General features: G+C 50.4%; 7 protein-coding genes across 7 annotated transcripts; 3 read left to right on the forward strand and 4 right to left on the reverse strand.

The window, feature by feature from the left end:
- Nucleotides 1-597: 597 nt before the first annotated feature.
- Nucleotides 598-3,523, reverse strand: STEHIDRAFT_161615 (uncharacterized protein; the record flags this gene model as incomplete). The annotated part of the gene is made up of 11 exons (XM_007309198.1): nucleotides 598-718; nucleotides 781-1,043; nucleotides 1,111-1,817; nucleotides 1,901-2,007; nucleotides 2,068-2,156; nucleotides 2,212-2,396; nucleotides 2,454-2,533; nucleotides 2,607-2,683; nucleotides 2,745-2,948; nucleotides 3,017-3,189; nucleotides 3,271-3,523. The coding sequence occupies 11 exons, from the start codon at nucleotides 3,521-3,523 to the stop codon at nucleotides 598-600; spliced, it is 2,259 nt and encodes a 752-aa protein (XP_007309260.1).
- Nucleotides 3,524-3,765: 242 nt separating this feature from the next.
- On the reverse strand, nucleotides 3,766-7,250 carry STEHIDRAFT_171802 (uncharacterized protein; the record flags this gene model as incomplete). Its single annotated transcript, XM_007309199.1, has 12 exons — nucleotides 3,766-4,050; nucleotides 4,135-4,359; nucleotides 4,433-4,698; nucleotides 4,776-5,509; nucleotides 5,585-5,691; nucleotides 5,750-5,838; nucleotides 5,898-6,079; nucleotides 6,139-6,218; nucleotides 6,294-6,370; nucleotides 6,447-6,647; nucleotides 6,709-6,905; nucleotides 6,992-7,250. 12 exons carry the CDS (start codon nucleotides 7,248-7,250, stop codon nucleotides 3,987-3,989), a joined length of 2,481 nt encoding a protein of 826 aa, XP_007309261.1. The 3' UTR covers nucleotides 3,766-3,986.
- A 377-nt stretch (nucleotides 7,251-7,627) lies between these two features.
- On the forward strand, nucleotides 7,628-9,044 carry STEHIDRAFT_114876 (uncharacterized protein; the record flags this gene model as incomplete). Its single annotated transcript, XM_007309200.1, has 4 exons — nucleotides 7,628-7,743; nucleotides 7,885-7,921; nucleotides 7,980-8,960; nucleotides 9,024-9,044. 4 exons carry the CDS (start codon nucleotides 7,628-7,630, stop codon nucleotides 9,042-9,044), a joined length of 1,155 nt encoding a protein of 384 aa, XP_007309262.1.
- A 613-nt stretch (nucleotides 9,045-9,657) lies between these two features.
- Nucleotides 9,658-10,793, reverse strand: STEHIDRAFT_161618 (6-phosphogluconate dehydrogenase C-terminal domain-like protein; the record flags this gene model as incomplete). The annotated part of the gene is made up of 3 exons (XM_007309201.1): nucleotides 9,658-10,001; nucleotides 10,127-10,172; nucleotides 10,233-10,793. 3 exons carry the CDS (start codon nucleotides 10,791-10,793, stop codon nucleotides 9,658-9,660), a joined length of 951 nt encoding a protein of 316 aa, XP_007309263.1.
- A 2,269-nt stretch (nucleotides 10,794-13,062) lies between these two features.
- STEHIDRAFT_161619 (uncharacterized protein) lies at nucleotides 13,063-13,927 on the forward strand (the record flags this gene model as incomplete). Its single annotated transcript, XM_007309202.1, has 5 exons — nucleotides 13,063-13,078; nucleotides 13,168-13,250; nucleotides 13,337-13,453; nucleotides 13,534-13,613; nucleotides 13,702-13,927. 5 exons carry the CDS (start codon nucleotides 13,063-13,065, stop codon nucleotides 13,925-13,927), a joined length of 522 nt encoding a protein of 173 aa, XP_007309264.1.
- Nucleotides 13,928-14,639: 712 nt separating this feature from the next.
- On the forward strand, nucleotides 14,640-15,984 carry STEHIDRAFT_161620 (S-adenosyl-L-methionine-dependent methyltransferase; the record flags this gene model as incomplete). The annotated part of the gene is made up of 7 exons (XM_007309203.1): nucleotides 14,640-14,681; nucleotides 14,741-14,763; nucleotides 14,986-15,003; nucleotides 15,058-15,129; nucleotides 15,205-15,310; nucleotides 15,389-15,671; nucleotides 15,776-15,984. The coding sequence occupies 7 exons, from the start codon at nucleotides 14,640-14,642 to the stop codon at nucleotides 15,982-15,984; spliced, it is 753 nt and encodes a 250-aa protein (XP_007309265.1).
- A 277-nt stretch (nucleotides 15,985-16,261) lies between these two features.
- On the reverse strand, nucleotides 16,262-19,109 carry STEHIDRAFT_134451 (uncharacterized protein; the record flags this gene model as incomplete). The annotated part of the gene is made up of 11 exons (XM_007309204.1): nucleotides 16,262-16,394; nucleotides 16,452-16,705; nucleotides 16,784-17,505; nucleotides 17,576-17,682; nucleotides 17,737-17,813; nucleotides 17,890-18,050; nucleotides 18,110-18,201; nucleotides 18,276-18,352; nucleotides 18,421-18,621; nucleotides 18,680-18,828; nucleotides 18,881-19,109. 11 exons carry the CDS (start codon nucleotides 19,107-19,109, stop codon nucleotides 16,262-16,264), a joined length of 2,202 nt encoding a protein of 733 aa, XP_007309266.1.
- Nucleotides 19,110-19,231: the final 122 nt, after the last annotated feature.

Genomic DNA, 19,231 nt, shown 5'->3' on the forward strand with positions numbered 1-19,231 from the left:
CACTTGAGGACCTAATGCATCGCCTGAGACCACCATTGAAAGGTTTCGGACAAAGAGGTCCAAGCGGAAAAATACAACGAACTGCCATTCGTAAGATACAGAGGAAGAGGCGGAGGCGGAGGCGGAGGAGGAGGAGGAGGAGGAAGAAACGGAGGCGGAGGAGGCTGAGGCTGTGGAGGGCGACGGGGCTGGTTGTGCCCATTGTCGGGAACGCGAAGAAGACGAAGGGCGCTGAGGAGAGGCAGACCAGGTCGATCTCTGGTAAGAGCGTCACATCTTTCATCCTTCTCATCGTAGCGGATTGCTGATGTCCAGCCCGAACCCAGCCTACAAAGCTTTTTTCGCCGCTACTCGCCTATGTACTACATACAAACAATGACCATCGCGATCTTCCGTCAAAGTCACTCACAATAGTACTGAACGTACACAAATTCCTACAATACGTACGCACATATTTCGCATGAGTTCGCCGCAGTTCTACATATGGACAGTCAAGCAGCCATGTCCGGCTGCATCCACGATACCATTGCCTGCACAGATGTAAATGCTGGGGCGGAATCGCGAAAAAGAATCCATCCGTGTCCCGCCTCCGAGCACTCAAGCCTTGGCAGCAGCATCCGACTCCGGGATATACGAAACTGTGGGTATCCCAGGCTCTACTGTCCCACAGTATGGCATGTAGACTACGTCATTCTGCGAAGGATCAGGAATACCATGCCTAAGCAAGTATCGAAGCATTAGTTTAGTAGAACGAGAGCTGAGGAAGAATCGTGCCCTCACTCAGATCTAACATGCTCCACGGCGCTCTGTCTATTCCACGATGTGTTGATATATTCTTGTATGTTCAATTCCCCAGGCGAGTGACGATACAAGATCGGTTTGCGCAATACACAGTGCTGGCAGTGCCAGTAACACTCATTAGCGTGGGGTGCGTTTGCGATCGATCCTTCCCGTTCCTTGATCCCAATGGCTTCCGTGGGCGGGACCAGCTTCCATGCGGGAACTGCATGCGTAGACTTTGGGGCTCTCAGTTGGTGTCCGACCTGGGCAGAGTGAAGGACATCAATCAAGTGACGAGATGGCTACGTTCGAGATGGGTATCACACGTACCGCGGACCTCCAGGTCTCTGCTTTCGTATCGCCCGCGCCGCAACAGCTGAGACAAAAGAATCTATGGTTGACTGCATCGAAATCGACTGCAGTCGTCGTCTTCGGGTCTAATCCAGCCAGTTCCAGCATCTGCAGCACGGCTCCTGATCCAAGAGATGAAAACTCGAGGGGCAAGGGGCCCTTCCACGCATTACACATATCTCTCGCCACCAAGACCTTATGGATTTGGAAGATAGCCAGGGCAAGCTCCAATGGCCCCAGGAAAGGACGCAGCTCGCCGTTAGATCGACCTTGACGAACGTCATCGACGGAGGAAGAGGTGAGGGTTGTGGGGATCATGGAAGCAGTGGGGGGCAAAGCGTCGCGATATTCCTCTGGCAACAGGGCGATATGGGCATCCCTCTTCTCTCGAATCCATGCTTCGACGGAGGACGGAAGGTTCGTCAGCGGAAGGTCAAAATCGGCGTCCAGGAGCTCAGTTTCTAAGTTTTGTTCGATGATCTCTGCGCACCAAGGAAGACGACAGGCTTGTTCCGGAGTGGGCAGGTAGAGCCACTCTGATGGAAGGATACGACTGCGATAGTCAGCATAGAGACATATGGCCTTTTTGATGCGAATGAAGCGCGTATGACTGAACCTGGCGTCCAAGCGTGCATCTCGCCGTTTCTGACAATAATCTTCTAGTCCGGGTCTGATCTGTTTCCAGCCTGGTAAACCGGAAATCGTCATGAGCGGTCATCCTCGATCAGATTTACATGTCAAGGAAGAGACGGAAGAAAGAGATGGTTACCGCGCTCTGTGAGTGGCTTAGTCGAATCAACTGCGCCGAGCTCTTCAAACCCATAGGAATCGACATCCTCTCTGTCGTAACCTAAAGCGAGGAGGCGCGTCTGGATCCTAAATATCGTCCGATACGGTCAGATTCCTAGTCCAATACAGAAACAAAAGTTGACTTACGCTTTGAATCGAGCATTTTTAGCTTCATACACTTCATTAATCCGGTAGGTCTCGAAGTCAGAATACCATTGGTCCAAGTCTTTGCAACCCTGTATATCTCGAACGTTAGTCAGGCAAGAGAAGATCAAATAAGCAGACGTTTACCTTCATGAAGAGCAAAGTCGCCTCGGCCGCTTCTGTGTCCAATTTAGTTAACGCAGCCATCGCGCCGACTTTCCACATGTTAACATCTTTGAGAAGTTTTTCGCGGTGTTCCACCATGCTCTCGAGATCGCTTCTCCAAAAATACCTTTTCTTGTTCGGGGGGTGTCCTCGTCCCGATATTCCAACTTTGCGGTAATACACCCGTTAGTGTAATTTATCTTGGATGGAGAAGGTTGACGTACTGTGAGTGTAAGAGAGCAGCTTCAGAACGTCAGGGTCTGTGTCCGGATACTCTTCCTTGAAACGGCCTTCAAAAACGTAGCTAACATAGCGAAGAGGGCAACAACACTCAATATTAGCGACCTATTCATCGATGGTAAAAAAGAAAGCTTTACTTCGATTTCTTGCAGGCTATGCAAAGACGGCGTTTGAAGCACCATTCAACACTGTGAGCGTTTTTGGTGTTGCATTCCTGGCTCATGAGATAGTCGTTACTAAGATGGTCATACACAACATGAAGAGAAGAAACCTACGGTGCAAGCCCGTACAAAAGCTAAAGCTGCCCATTCTGGTTCTGAGAACTCGATTGGAAGATCCCAATGAAGGTTCGCTTGATGTAGAGATCGCCTTGCAAATCTCCACACGCTGATACTGCTACGAGACATCAGGATCTCACGCAGGCCTTTGCTCGTTCGAGCGAGACTGAGGAGATCAGCTGGCGACAAGAGCATGCAGACCTGCGGCCAGAGCATGTTCAGGTCAGTTCGAGTCTGCTCGATATCAAGCATCCATAGAGCGTGCATACCTCGTAGAAGATGTCCAGGGGCATGGTCAGCATATTCTGCAGTTTCCCTCTATTACCACGAAGCTTCGTCTTCGTACCATTCGTAGCTGGCTTCACCGCTGTATCCTTTCTCTTGCGGGTGGCCTTGCTCTTTGAAGAAGGCTCCACTTTATGACGCTTCGCGGGACGTTTGCCTGTAGTGGAACAAAGGCAGACGTTAGCCTGAGCTGCATGCACTTCCTGCACCGCCGGTCCTAGCTAAGGCGAAAACGCACCAGAAGCAGCATAATCGTCCTCATCATCTTGTTCTTCACCGTATTCTCCTTCTTCATCTGAGTCGTCTACAAAACCCTCACTGTCCTTGGACGCTTTGGCTTTGGTGCTAGCCCGCGCTCTCTTGCCAGTGAAGACCTGTGGCCCCTCTAAATTATTCAGGTCGCCATCAGCTTCATCATCATTGTCAGTAGAGCCGACAGGATTACGAGGAGGTGGCAAGTTGCCAGTTCGCCGACGTGTTACCGCAGGCATTATGTAGTAGGAATGAGGACGAGGTGGTTGAGAGCAAGTTAAAAGACACGCTTCCGAGTCCGTTCGACACGCGTGGACAAACAACGCGTAAACAAAGGCGCCACAATTTAGGAGACGTGGCGGGGCATGACTGCGGAAGTGTGGCCCACCACTCTCTTTACAATTTCGTTTTTTGCATCGTCCGAGGTCTCTATGCCACTAGGTCCAGTCGACGCTCACGTAGAGAGCATAGGGTAGCACAGAAATATGATGGATTAGACAGAGGCGTAGTTCGTAAGATGGTGATGGGTTTTTTTTTGGTAAGCAAGAAATATCCAAAAAATCATGAGACGAATTAGAGGCAGAAGATGCGTGGCTAGTACAATAGTGAGGGGAACGAGAAGCGTCCAAGAAACAAAGACGGAGCGTGTGATGTCCAAGCCAAGTAATAGACCGTCATACCAGCAGACGTCATCGGCCACACTCAAGTATTTGGCTGAACATGAATCTCGAAATCCACTGCGATCTTCGGATCTGTGACCTTGTGCCTGTAGACAGAGAAGTAAGAAACAGGTCCTCCACGGCCTCCGGTGGCAGACGCGAACGATTCGATATGAAAGGAGACAACTTACACAGCCTTGATATGGTCCATAACACCACGTTCTACGAAAAGTCTCGGGTTCTTCGAGGGTTGGCAATGCTTGCATGCAAAGTTTTGTCCCTTCTTCGTCTTCGCGGAGACTGTAGGGGGAGGGGACGCCCCGATAATATACGTAACGATGGGCTTTCCGGGGTCGGGACACCCAGGTGGTGGGATATAGACCACATCGGCATCCGAAGGATTAGGGATATTGTGTCTAAACAAGCGTCGTGAAGATGTTAGCATATTAGGTCGATGGGAAGAACGTCGGGTGAACAGAAAACACGCACGTCGCCTGGACGTGACTGATCGCACCCTGCCTGTTCCATGAAACGTCGATGTATTCTTTCGCGTTCAAGGGGTCGTTACGCCACATATAATGATAGCTCTCTTGACGCGGCCCACAATGCTGGCAGTGCCAGTGGTTGTGGCTAGCATGGGGTGCGCTAGAGAGAAGTCGCTCTCGCATTCTGATGCTGACAGCTTCCGTGGGCTGAACCAGCTGCCACGCAGGAACCACATGCGTCGTCTCTGGAGCAGTGAATTGGTGCTCGACCTAAACGGTGCAATGCGCGTCTGTCAGACAGAGCTGACAAAAGTCCACTATAGAGAGCTTGACAGGAAGGCACGTACAGCTGATCTCCAGGTCTCCGCTTTGATACTACCCCAGGACTCCCTGTTTGCGCGATAACAATTCAGACACAGGAAGCGGTGGTCCTTGGCGTCGAGGTCGGCTGCAGTCGTCGACTTTGGGTCCAATCCAGCCAACGTCATCATCTGCACAGCAGCTTCTGAGCCACAAGCCGAGAACTCGATAGACAGTGCCTCCTCTTTCCATGTATGGCACGCCTCCTTCGCCACCAACAGGTTCGTACCGTTCGGAACCCTGAAGACAGCCCGAGCCAATTCCAGAGGACCCAGGAACGGACACAAGTTCCCGCGAGACCTGCCTTGTCGAACATCGCTGACGGATGGAGACGTAAGCGAGGTGGGGATCATGGGGGCGGAGGAAGGCATGGCGCCACGATATTCCTCCGGCAACATCGCAATGCAGTGATCCCTTTTCTCTCTAACCCAGGCTTCGACTGATGAGGCGAGGTTCGTGAGAGGAACGTCGAAGTCGGACTCGACCAACGTGGTTTTGAAGTCGCGTTCGATGATCTCCGCGCACCAAGGGAGCTTGGTGGCCTGTTCCGGGGTAGGTAGATAAAACCACTCCGAGGGAAGAATAGTGCGGCGATATTCGGCGTAGAGACATTTGGCTTTCCTAGTGCGCTCTTCGCGCGCATGGCGGCGTTCGCTCTCCCAACGGTCATCCCTTTCTTTCGTACAATACTTCTCTAGTCCAGGTCTGATTGTATTCCAACCTGGAAAAGGTAAACGATCATGAGTGATCACATTCTCGACGAGCTCACACGGCAGAGAGGGAAAAAACCGCTTACCACGATCCGTAAGCGGCTTGCTTGAATTGACCGCGCTGAGGTTTTTGAAAGTCCAGCAGGACATATCCCTTCTTTCGTAACCCAAAGCGAGAAGGCGGTTCACGATACTGCAATCGTTTCGCAAGGTCAGAGATCGAGAACCCCGTAACACGAAGGCCAACTTACGCTTCATATCGAGCCGTTTTTGCGTCGGTCGACTGAGCCGCACGGTTCCTATCAAACTCGTCATACCATGTTTCCAAGACGTCACAACTCTGTACGACAGGGATATTAGTTGTATGATATATTGAGTCAAAAAGATCAGAGGACCAACCTTCATAAGAGACTTCACAGCTTTAAGCTTGACTGTGTCGAACTCGGTCAACGCAGCCTTCGCGCCCGTTTTACCCATCATGAAATTTTTGAGCAGTTTTCCGCGCTGCATAACAAGGACTCGGAGCTCGTCATGCCAAAAGTACCTCTTTCCAGAAGCTAAACCATGTGCCCACGCTCCCGCTTTCGTATAACATGACCGTAAGTCTAATCAATCTAACGAGTAGGGAGCATACACGTACTGTGTGTGTAAGGGAGCAGCTCGAGGACGGCAGGGTCTGCATCAGGATAAGTGCTCTTGAGTTTACCTTCGTAGAAAAGGCTAATACCGAAAAAAGTGACAATTCAAGGATTAGAACCAGAGCGAGAGAAGTCGAATGACATTTCGTCAACTGACTTATGTTTCCTGCAGGATGTGCAAAGACGCCGTTTGAAGGCCCAGTCAACTATTTGCGCGTTTTTGGTGTCACATCCCTAGTATAACGCGTCTGTTATCGAGGTGGACGTACACGACATTGGGCTGAAGACGTGTGCGGAAGGTAAGACTTACGGTACAAGCACGGACAAAGACCAGTGCCGCCCATGCTGGTTCTGAAAATTCGCGGGGCAGCTCGAGAGGGACAAGATCTCCGAGAGATTGCCTCGCAGACTTCCACACAGTGATGCTGCTACGAGACATCAGGATCTCACGCAGGCCCTTGCTCGTTCGAGCAAGACTGAGGAGATCAGCCGGCGACAGCAGCTTACAGACCTATATTCACAGCATATGAAGTCATTTCGCCTAATGTGGACCGTGCAAAGAACATCCATACCTCGTAAAATATGTCCAAAGGCATGCTCAGCATGTCCCGCAACTTCCCCCTGTTCCCGCGAAGTTTACCGCTATTGGCTTTGGCGCCGGCTGGCTTCGTCTTCGCAGACGCAGAAGCAGATGTTGTTGGCGTCTTTGTCTGGCGCGTGACCTTGGCCTTCGAAGGTTCTACTTTCCGGCGCTTCGTAGGTCTTTTACCTGCAATGCAGACGGACATAACTCAGTATGGTTCAACAGCCCATCTAGCCAATGCAACACAGTTTTCTGCAAAAATGAAGACGTACCAGACGCATTGTATTCCTCATCATATTTTATTCCTTCTTCCTTCTCCTCTTCATCCTCGAAGTCTTCGCTGCCCTGAGGGTCATCCGCCTTGACAGCCTTCCTGACCGCTGCTTCCCGAGTTGTCGCGGTCTGCAATGGCTCATCCAGATCGCTCAGGGCCCCGTCCATAAAGTCGTCCTCATCTTCGTGGGAAGCAAACGAGACAGGATTACGAGGCGGAGGAAGTTTTCCACTCTGTCGACGTGTTGTAGGGGCCATGAGACAGGATGGTCAAGAAACAAAGCGAGCAGAGTCGCGTCGCGACTCGAAGGTCACCGCACGGAGAACGCGTAAATAAGCGTAAATATTCAATAAAGGCGCCACGTGGGGTATTCAGTGTGGCCCACCGACTGCGAGTGGCACGGCCTCCGCTGCCATAATTTGGTCTTGAACCTTGCTTGAATCACCGGTAATTCCGTCTTTCTGTCACGACTGCGTCTAGGGATATCGGAATGCATCCTAGTCGGGCATGCATAAAATGTGTTTCGAACGTCTTGATCTTCGTCGTGCTACCTGGTAACCTGCTCCCACTTCGAGAGATTGCGGGCACATTAATGCAACATTAAAGTGGCGACGACCACACCGGGGCCCGGGCTATGGAGTCACTTAACGGCGTAAGTATGCGGTGTTGGTTAACGTTGGTTCACACCATTGGACCACGCACTTGCCTCGTGTACGGTGGTTGTATTCTTGTGGCGCACCCTCTGCCCATGTAAGTATATCTACGATGTTGGGTCGTTTGATTAGCTCTATGCCCTCTCAAGTAAAGTAGACTTTTCCTTACCCGTAAATTTCGAACACATTCTCCCCTATTGTTTGCTCGTACTAAACCATAATCACTGCGATACAACAGGACTTCAAGGACTCTGAGCAGTCAAGAATTCGCAATGGTTCGCGGTGTTACCCTCATTTCACCGTATACTAGCCGTTAACACCTCTCACACATAGCCCGTTCTGAACACGTTAGAGCCCTCGACACCCACTAATATACTCAGATCGCCACCTCCCTCAAGCTTCACAGACGCTGCACCCCCTTTCGACGATCGTGATGCCGACGTCGTCCTTCGGTCGGGCGATCACGTAGACTTCCGTGTCTACGGAATCATACTGTCGCTAGCATCTCCAGTGTTCAAGACCATGTTCACCCTCCCAACCCCGAGCCGCTCGTCCACCACCGCCCGTCAGAACGACGACGACCACAGAGACGGTTTACCCATCGTGCCGCTCTCCGAAGACGCAGATATCCTTGATCCCATCCTCCGCGCATGCTACCCCGGTGCCGGGCCACATATCGATCATCTCGGTACCCTCCATCGCGCTTTGGTAGCATCAGAGAAATACCAGATCGTGGCGCTGTGCCCATGGGCGGAGCTTGTCCTCACATCCCACCTCAACACGTCGCCCGTGGAGGTATACGCACTCTCGTGCAGTTTCGGGTATCCACACCTCATCCCCACTGCCGCAAAGGCTGCACTCGCCATCAAGTTCGACGACCTCATCGCTAGTTCCACGACAGCTCTCCGCTCTATGGATAATATTCACTTCCGACGTCTCCTCCAGTACCATCGCAAGTGCGGCGAGGCCGCCAGCCGGGTAGCCATCACACGCTCATGCCTGGAAGTCAGCAATTATATGGTGGACGGCGTACGGGTTTGTGAGTGTCAGGAGAAGGTACCCGAGCACTATGATCCAGAGTCAGCGACAAAGTCTAACAGGGAGTTGTGGGCACCGCCGCTGGTGTGGGAATACCTGGAACGAGCTGCATATGCGTTGAAAGAGCGCCCAATTCCGAACCTCGTCCTCGACTCACAGATACTTCCTGATAATCCAGTCAGAGGATGTGGCCGTTGCCACATCTGGCGAACAGCTGCCTTAAATAGGCTTGCCAGTCGTTTCTATAGGCTCGTGCGCGAGGCTATAGACCAAGTAGTCAGTAATTCTTCCAGTCTATCATACAACTAGCGCTAATCACATCAGTTTGCGCATTGGTAGGATCTTCCGGCATTCACCTGATTCAGATATTGTTGTCGTAGGAGATGTGTGCATTTGTTCCTTCTATGTTCGCATGACTCGAAGCGGGAATTGAGACTCGACATCGACGAGAGACCGGCTGAAGGAGACGAGGCTACAGCGAGATTGACATAGGCCGTGTAGGGCGCACGAAAGAAAGGGTGGGCAAGAAGCAAGTCAATGTAGTGTATTGTTCGGATCTGTGAAGGAAATTGAGAGTAAATAGTCCAAGGGGAGTCCAGAAAATGTGGTGATTGATGTGAGGCATAGATACACTTCATCATTTCTTCAACTTGTACCCGAATAGGCACCATCACAAGCTGAAAAGTGTTTGCATTCTAGAGACGAGTCATCTCGTCGCACGGGGCCCGTGCGATGAGCTGGGCATTAGCAAAATGCGACCGGATGTGGGTTCAAATTCGACTAGCGTAGGTTGTATAACTTTTCCAGCCCGATTGTAAGTCGTTCACAAGACTGGTAGAGCACAGAATGGAACACCCGCTGATTCGTACAATGTGATTGATAGCTTTAAACACGCTTGGTGCACTGAGCTCCGAAACCACAAAGAGCATATTGGAGAGCATACCTTCTATCCGATGGATCCATGTACCCGAAACTACTTCGCCTTCCGCTCGATAGCCTCCTTCGCGTCCTTCACGAACTCGTCTAACACCTCCTTATCATCTCCCTGCCCGTTCATAGCCTTCTCAATCCTCTCATACACACATGCCATACCTTCATGTATGTGATCCATTCCATCCCACGCTGGCGATCCTCCATCAGCTGTGCCAGCCGGATCCCTCACGAATTCGGAGATTTCCCTCATCTCGCCTACCCAGCGATATGCTTTCGGAAGCATGTCGGGTATGCTCCGTGTCATACGTTGAAGAAGCTGAGGCTGTGATGCATTCAACTCGTTTAGAAGAAAGTTGGATGTCGTTGGCGAGGATGCATGTGCGGCTATGGAGAGTGAGGCAGAGGTAGTGGTGTCAGGAGAGATATTTAATGAGACAATACTCCAGTGAAGCTAAGGCTCGGTGCAATAGTGGAAGTGTCTCATAAAGTGAGTAGAAGTAGATACTCACAGAGAATCATGGTGGCAAACAGGCCGGTGATACCCTTCGTTATACCCTACACGCGACGCCACATCAATATTTCGCCACTCGACGCCATGACTGAGAAGAGACGCACCGCATAACTCATCTTCAACGCACTAGCATCTCCGATACCTGCACCCTCTCCCCTCATCCCCGTGATCTTCATCCCGAACTCCCCTAGCCCTTCGAAACTCACCAATGCCTTCAGATCGTCCGATGATGCGTAGAATGTCGGGTCGTACCCTTCTCTCGGTGGCCCGCCAATGATTCCCGCGTCCACAAACCTTATACCTCGAACACCTTCAAAGCTCTTAGCTATTCGTTTCACCGTTTGCGGACTGACCGCATTGCAGTCTACATAGATTCTCTCCTCCCCTCCGTCTACTTCGGTTGTATTCACATTGTACGCACGGATGTAATCCTGTGCGAGCGTCTCCGCCTGGCTAGGCGGCAGTATACTGAGGAAGATTGAGGCTTGTCTTGGTATATCGGCGAAGGGTATGTCTTTCATTCCAGCTTCGAGCGCACGTTTACGTGTGGATGGTGAGCGATCATTCAATGAAGTAAGAACTGTGATGCCGTGGGAGGTGAGGCGGGACGCGACGGCACTACCCATGGAGCCAGCAGCAAAAATAGCTACTGTCTGTAATGCCATTTCAGCTATAAGACAGCAGGGCAGAATATGTCGACAAAGGTATGTGGTGGCTGAGGATAGGACAGTCGAAGGGAACTTAGAAAGAGGGCCACAGTCGTGGTGGCCGTGAAAGTACTCTCCGGAAAGATCCGGGACGCGAAGCTTTGCCAATTTCAATTTGTTTTTCCCGCTCGTTTTCTCTCCAAACCCTTTCTCACCCTCGGTCTTTTTCCAGTTCACAGCTGCACAGAGGATAATTCTCTGTCCCTCGACGCTAGAAATTTACCGAGGCACCAGTGGTAGCACTTTACATGTTCGACACCGATAACTTGCCGGTCTGATCGCGTTGGGGTCCACACCATTCAAGTCGCATCCAGGGTAGCTGCAGCCTCTCGGACGAACTGGCATTGATTCTAGTGCTTGTTTCAGACAGTCAAGTCAGATCAGTGGCATAGACCAAACGGGATATAGTGATCCTGTGGGTGAGACTAGGAAGCGATGCGATGGTGAGGGGACAGGTCTCTGTGTACAATGAAGAGTGAGAGCCCGGTGATGCGTGATTAGAGGCGGGAAAATGAGAACACCACGGTGAAGAACGGTCCAAAGTCTTGGTTAGGTTTGTGCGAATGTAGTCCACCTACACTTTCTGGTAAATTCTGTCGAACTCTCGTCGTTTGAGTGACCTACACTAACAAATTTAACTCTTCTTCTGTCTCGTGTCGTCCTAGATCGCTGTTTCCTGACTAGCATCGACTTGTTCGCATAAAGATGTGAAACGACAGAAATCTTGTGGTAAACTCATCTGCTGTACGGTCAAACACTCTGCCAAACTGTGGAGATGTCTCATATCTTGTTTCAGCGTTCTGAGAACAAACTCGGGAGAACCCAGGGCTATTCGACTGGTGGCTCGTAGATATCGCAGTCACTCCTGCCCCTCTCATGCTTCTATTCGCCGAGGAAACCTTGTCCCATCCGGAGACGTCTCTTATGATATACCAGTACTGTTGTCTCTGACTGTGACCTCTCCTCAACGGCTTCAGATTTCTGTGCAACATAGAAATAATACCTCTGGCCCGACGTGATCCTTGCTCAGTGCGCTCTAATCAAGCTGCTGCGCGTGCAGGCTATGTATATTCCGTCCGTGGGTGTGGTCACAATAACACCTCGTCAGGCGGGAGTCGGGAAATGGTTGTTACTCCTCGAGAGCGACGCTCCGAGAGCCGATGCTCATGCATAGTCTTCTGAACACTACGAAGTGTGTCATCAGCTGACGCCCAAGGGAATAGATCTATGTCTGTCGCTTTATACTGCACACGCAGGCTAGATTTCTCGCTGTCTTGCTGCTTTTATGTCAATCTTCGTTGAGTCCTCTTTAACCTCTTGCCTCTACGTTTAGATTTCATCTGACTTCTCAGACACCATCTTGTGCCTGATTATCTCCATCCAATTGTTCTACCTGCCCTGTCGAGTCTCTACCATTGATGACATCCTCAGTCTCGAATCCCTTCGTTCAAGCAGAGCTGGACCTGCTGCACGAGACCTTAGATATCGAGTTGACAACGCGCTATATTATTGGTATCTTCGTTCTTCTTCCCGTTTTTGCAGACCTGAACTAATGAATGTATTTCATCCCATTTTCCATACAGTTTTTTCCGCTGTGCTGATGCTGTACGACCATATCCTCACCTTTCCTGAAGAGGTTGGATATGCTTGGCAAGCTCCGTCCTCGTTCATCCGCAACGGCTTTCTTTTCAACAAGTATATGACCGTCGGTTGCATCCTGATCATTCTCCACCGTCAGTTTTATATCTTCTATACGACTGTCTGACGGCTATTGCTCATCGTGTTCGTCTTTTAGTTACGGACGGATTTGACAACGAAGGGTTCTCAACCACCGTAAGTAGTTACTTACTATGCACTTGTACTCTATGTTCCCAGACGTGCCACCTGTACCCACATTGGCCTCATCAAACAGGTGTGAGTACTTCTATCTCTTAAATTGTCTTGCAACCTTTTGGTATGCTCATATTTTTGTGTTTATTGTTCCGCACACGCAGATGCAAGGGGTTGATCGGAACAATCTTCTCTCTTTCTGTGTATTCTATCGGGTTTGGTCACCTCTTCGCACTCCTTCGGGTGGCGGTCATATGGGACAGGCATCCTGTGAGTCCCGTTTCTTCTCTTCGTGGTTCAAGTGACCCATCTCATTTTACCACAGACTATTCTTCGAACTCTGTTGGTATTTTTCACCTCTACACTGGTCACGGAGATAGTACTTGTCATTATCACCATGGCAGAGCTCACTGGTGAGTGTCATATCTGACGCACCCGAATCATGCTGCATCCCGATATGCATGACTCGGTCATTGTTCTGTCATCATCTGAAATATTTCAGTCGACGTCCAATGGTCTTCAGCCGTCAACACATGTTACGCCACACGAGCACCACCCCTCTTTGTGGTGTTATGGGCTGTTCCGGTAGGTGATATCCTCGGTTTTCCCGTTCACTACTATTTCTTTATTGGTCAGTTGATTATGACTCTTATTGATTTGGCCTCTTGTAGATACCGTTTGGGATTATCATCCTCTGTCTAACCATATACAGCTCCCCTTCGAGACCTCGCGCGGAGCAAGTACATCTCAGACAGGCCCTGCACCGTGACGGAGCACTATTTTTCCTGGTGAGCTCAAAACTGCTGCATCTGTTTACATCCCACTCATAATTAAACTGCCCGCATTACGATTGCGTGTTATCTACTAGATTCTTTTTGGCCTGGAGCTTCTGAACTTTTGCTGCTTCGTCTCGTTCAACGACCCAAGGAAGATTATGATGGTCCCGCCGTAAGTACATTCAATTCATCTTCGAAGCTCGTCCCTGAGAACCTGTGGCTACCGCTGACTATCACCTTGCTCCGTATATGTGTACTAGGCTCGTATGGGCAATGGCCACGTTGACTCTAAACCGATTTCTGCTGCATATCCGATCCGTTGAGTCCAGGAGTGGTAGCTTCTCGGATGAGAACGACTCTTACGACCAGATCCCGCATGAGGGCTCGCATGACACTGGTGGCGATACGCTGGCAGGTCCAGACCATACCGAGTTGACTTTGCGTCCGACCAGTGCTAGCGAGTCGATGCTACAAAACGTTCCGTGATGATTTATGACAATACAATCCGATGGTCCGAGATTTTTGATGATGAGCAGCCAATCCGTGCTACACATGGAGCGGTCAATGAGTGTACATAGCCAGCCAGCTGGTATCAGAGGCCCTGACTGCCGATATCCTCTACACAGCGAAATCTACGAAAGATGCTACTTCCCCGGGTTTCAAGTGGGGTAGCCTGATAATTGTGAGTTTTTCCATTTCATGCAATCGTGACAACATGACTACACTGATTTATATCGATCCATCGAATAACGAGGGCTCAGGTCTTATGTTTTCCTCGACATGCCTCATTCCTGCGGAAGGCTCTCTAGCATTTCGAAGGGCACGAACTCTGGTCTTTTTGTGTACGTTTCACAGCCTTACGTCGCAGACTTTGTCCTCCCTTTTGGTAACTGCATTGATGCACGACAGTTGAAGGGATGCGTCTCGTGAGATACTCCATTGACATGCACACCCAAGAAGCTTTCCCGACGCTTCTTTCGCAATGCACAGCCCTAAGGGCCACCAATACTACAGCTTTGGCCGCATTCCTGAGTGCCCGGTATCCATTTGAGTGGGCCCTTCACCGGAGAGTTGTGACATGGGTTTTCACTTTTATTCCAACTTGCGGTCCTCCCTTGCAGAATCGTTCAAATATCAAGATGTTTCCCTGCCAGTGACATATCGACCATCTAAATACCCCGTCCTAGTATCTGAACCGATGTCTGACTCGAAGTCGACTTACGTCGTATACACAGATAAAGTACGTGCATCAAATTTGCGACGATTTACGCTGGTGCCAGCTGCTTACGGGTCTCACAGCACCTCCCTTCTGAATGGGAAAGGTCAGTGTATACTCTTTGCCTCGTCTTTGGCGTCATTTCGGAGCTGTTCACTTATGCATGAATTGGTTAGACTGGATGAGATGCATAAAGCGGTCGCCACTTACATTGGACCCAGTGTCTCCTTCTGACCTCTAGGCTCACCTCGAAAGATACTCGAGATTGGGTACAGACCTACATCCTTATCTTGCCGCTCATACTTAATGCCTTTCTTTCTTTTCTCAGTGCAGGATCTGGCGCATGGTGAGCTTGGTTTTGACTCACGCCCATCGAAGGTCTGACCAGTTCCGTATACAGGTCCATCCAAGCTGCTCAGGAGTTTCCTGACGCTGAGATAACCGCAATTGATATATCGCCTCTCCCTGATCGGTGAAGCCCTTTGCGGTTCTCCCTAAACTCTTGACTTATCTCCCTGGCTGACGTCTGTATGTCAACGGTCGTTAGCCCTCTTCCGTCCAACGTCAAGTACCAGACCCTAGATATCTCTCAGCCCATCCCCTTCGAGCCCGAAACCTTCGATCTCATTCATGTCCGTTTCGTCTTCCTCCACGTAAGTCATATTTTCAACCGGCTAATCGCCTTATCTGACAGTCTATCATATGGTCTGACTACGTGTTTCTGGCCCTAGCTTCACAAGGAGAAAAGCATGTCCGAGATATACCCGCGCGTCACCTCTCTCCTCGCGCCCAACGGGATCCTTCTTGTCGAGGATGTCGACATTGTCGGAGATCTAGATGAGCTTACACCAGGGATGCAGCGTTGCATGCACAACTTCCATAAATACATGATTTCGAATGGCCAGGATCCAGCGATTGCAAGGTATATCGCAGGCAACATGATCGATTTGGGGGTATATGATAAAATGAGGGTGGATAATTGCGAGCTTCCGTTGAATCCCAGCCCGGAGACTGGTAAGAACATTGCTTGGTTCAGTGGGAAAATGCCCTGCTTCAACGTAGTATCGTTCTTACTGATGATTCTTTCCGTCTGCATGCGATGGGTTCGATGTCCGTAGCGGAAGAGATCGCAAACATTGGCCGCGCGCTCTGTAGGTCGTACACGGAAGCCGTCAGGATCGGGCAGGAGACGGCGATAGACAGAGGAAGCTATGATAATGAGGCGCGTCAAGGGTGGTTGGATGATGTTGAATCGAGCGGATGGAAATATTCCTTCAGGTTTTATGCCATGTGGGCCCGGAAGCAACACTCTTTGAAGAGTCTGTGAATGGCCTTCTATCGTTCTTGCGCTTCATGGTATCATCGCGTACACGCTTTCCTATTTTTCATCGAGCTACCTTCTACGCAGGGTTATGTTTCGAGTTGAGGCGGGACATCCTGTTCGCAAATGTTGTGCCCTTGATCTGAATCTGCTAATACTGTCACTTCGGGCTCTTCAATGGATCAAACTTTGCTTGTTCGACGTCCTATCCTCCCAACCAGCAGGCCATCGATAGAGTACTCAAAAAACTTCATACAGCCTCCATTCGCAGCCTTTCTAGAATTTAAAACTCGCCCGTGGGTATTTCTGCCGGGGCGAAGTCGACAATTTCGAAGGGTGCTCTCAACAAGGGCGTGCCAGGCATCGTTGGGAAAAAGACGAAGTCCTCCCCAAGGATAGCATCCGAGATTTCGTGTCTGGAGGTCCAAAATCAGATCCATAATCACAATGAATAGAGAGGGAAGTGAGCATACCTTTCGTCCAGGTGTCTCAGCAATTCATCGTACGTCCATGCTATATCTGACAAAGAACGTTCCGTAGTCGTGCATACTGAAGACACGGGCCCCTGGTTGCAGTACTGACAATACCAGTGTGCAGTCTTGGCAAGGTCCGAAGACGCGATCGGTTGTTCCCTCCGTTTGACAGCCTCCATCTCTCCCGAATCGAGCAGCCGCCAACGAGGAGTACCATGGTCTACTACATCAGCCGTAGACGCGGAATGCTCGACCTAACCCACGATACAAAAGTAAGTGAATGAATATAAACAGTGTACCAACAAGCCCTTATGCCAAATATATGAACCTACCCCAGTCCTCCATGTATGAGCCTTGACTCCACTCCAGGAACCACCGTTCGCGTTGTGGCAGCTTAAACAAACGAATCGTTTGTCCAGCTTATCCATCGTGATAGCCCTCGTATCCAACGACACATTCAAAATCTCACACATCTTCTTCCCAGCCGCCGACCCACGCGAGGAGAACTCAAGAGTGATATCCTCTTTCCACGCGTGACACGCGTCTTGCGCAATCAAGACCCGTCCTCCTTCCTTAGTCTTGAACACTGCAATCGCGAGCGTCAGAGAACCCAAGAACCGATCCATACCGCTAACATCTTGCCAAGGACGAAGATGTCCGAATCCATCGTATCGGGAGATAGGTGAGGGGTTCATCTCTCTAATGGTTGCTCGGCGCCGGCACTCATCCGGAAGCATTGCATTGTGCAGGCCGCGTTTGTGCTCGACCCATCTTGCCACTGCATCAGAAAGGAACCAGCTATGTCCGTGCACCCTTGCCTTTGCGTTTTTCGCAAGAAGGTTGACGAAATCTGAAGTCTGAACAAAGACTTCGGCCGAAGGCAAGTAATACCACTCGGATGGCCGGAACAAAAGGAGGTACGTGCGTTCATATGCTGGTTTGGCTTCTGTGATGCTGCGGGCTCGGTCCATGCGTTGTTCTTCCTCTAGAATTAGGCGAGCCTTTCTAGCTTCCGTAAGGTAAACCACAAGCCTCGGACGGATATCGACCCATTCTGGAGGAAGGATATCATTCGGTTTTTGTGCCATGTTAGCTAATGTTGTGTGGTGGTGAAGAGCACCTACCGTCGTCAGTTAAAGGTCTCCTCAATTCGACATCGGCTAGATTGTGGAATTGTGGGGTGTTCATGTCTATAGAAGAAAAGCCTTCTTCGGTCATGAGGTTCTTGATACTGTAGCTGCGTAAGTCTTTCCAAAGCTTCGTCAACCGCAAGAAGAAAACTTACGCTTCGCATCTCTTCTTCATCACCTCTTCCTGATTTGCCTGGTATGCGATATACCATTCCTGCATACGCCTAGTCATCTTCAGAAAGGTCAGTGACCGGCACTTCAGTTCTTCGTGGCACCAAAGACTAGAGAATTCGCATAATAAGACTGACCTCGCCAAGCGGTCTCACGGACTTTCGTCTTTCTCTCAGGAACTGCTGCAGTACACGCTCAGAACCCCTCTTTCCTACTACAATGGCGTCTGCATATCGCGAGACGAGTTGGACGGTGTCGTCCACGTCTGGACGCCAGTACTTGATCCTTACGATCTCGTCTGTTTTTACGATATTTCGGTCAGTTAGAAGCGGCCCTATAAAGGTGAAGCAAACTCACAAGCGCCGACCACTTCCATCGATGGTGATAATTCAAAGGCGGTGTCGTCAATATATCGGTGTGCAAGCTTATAGTCGGTCGCCGTGACCAGGCTGGAGCAGAAAAGGATTTAAATATATGTGCATGAGCGAGTTGGCATGAATATGATAGCGGCAAGCTGACTGACAATTTCTTCTCACAGCCAGAGCAGAGCCGGCGCTTGAACGCCCAATAAGGTTTCGTGTCTTCGGATCTTCCACATTCCTATCCATTCCAGAGCGTATCGTCAGGCTGCTGTCAGCCAAGTGATCAAAATGAAGATAGATCCTCACAAAACAGAAGTGGTCGAACGCCAACGAGGCCCACAGAGGCTCAGAAACGCCGATAGGCGGACTTTCGATGGGCGATGGTTCGACATTCTGCCTCGCGCTCTTCCAAACAGTGATGCTCGAACGAGACAGTAGAGCATCTCGCAAACTCTTGTTTGTACGGCACAGGCTAAGCATATCGCCTGGATACACGCAGAGGCATATCTACCAGCGTAGATATATTCACTGGCATCAGCGACCATACGAAAAAGCCGGAGCGTACCTCGAAGATAACATCGACAGGCATCAAAGACATTCTGTCCTTCAGAGCAGCTTTCTGTGTTTTGCTCTGTTTGTCGGCACTGCAAACGACGTCCGTCGTATTGCATAGCGTAGAGCCGTCAGCTCGACGACGTTTGGCCGGTTGCTCTCCTGAAGACCTCAGGGTTCGCTCACATATCATGGATCAATATTGTAGACGTACCGAGTTCTTCCTGGCCACATTGTCCTTCAACATCTGCCTCAGTTCCGTCTGCGTTACGATACGCCTGGTCAGAACTCGTATCCATACGATCCACAGACGCGTCGTCGCCGGTGTCAATATCGGGACATGATCGTTTTACACTGGCTCTTGCCCCTCGGGTAGGTTCCAACTGATCTTGCTGTACCGACGCTAGATCTTCCGTTTTCTGGCACTCGACTGATACGGGCATAGCTGAGTGTTGTGCTCTTTTGTGGTCCTAGATCGTCGTTGGGAATAAGAATCAACGCGCACGTTCATCGACAATTCATCGACGCGATGGAACCAAACAACGCGTCAACAACAGCGCCACAG

Source organism: Stereum hirsutum, assembly GCF_000264905.1.
Source record: "Stereum hirsutum FP-91666 SS1 unplaced genomic scaffold STEHIscaffold_17, whole genome shotgun sequence".
Lineage (NCBI taxonomy): Eukaryota > Fungi > Basidiomycota > Agaricomycetes > Russulales > Stereaceae > Stereum > Stereum hirsutum.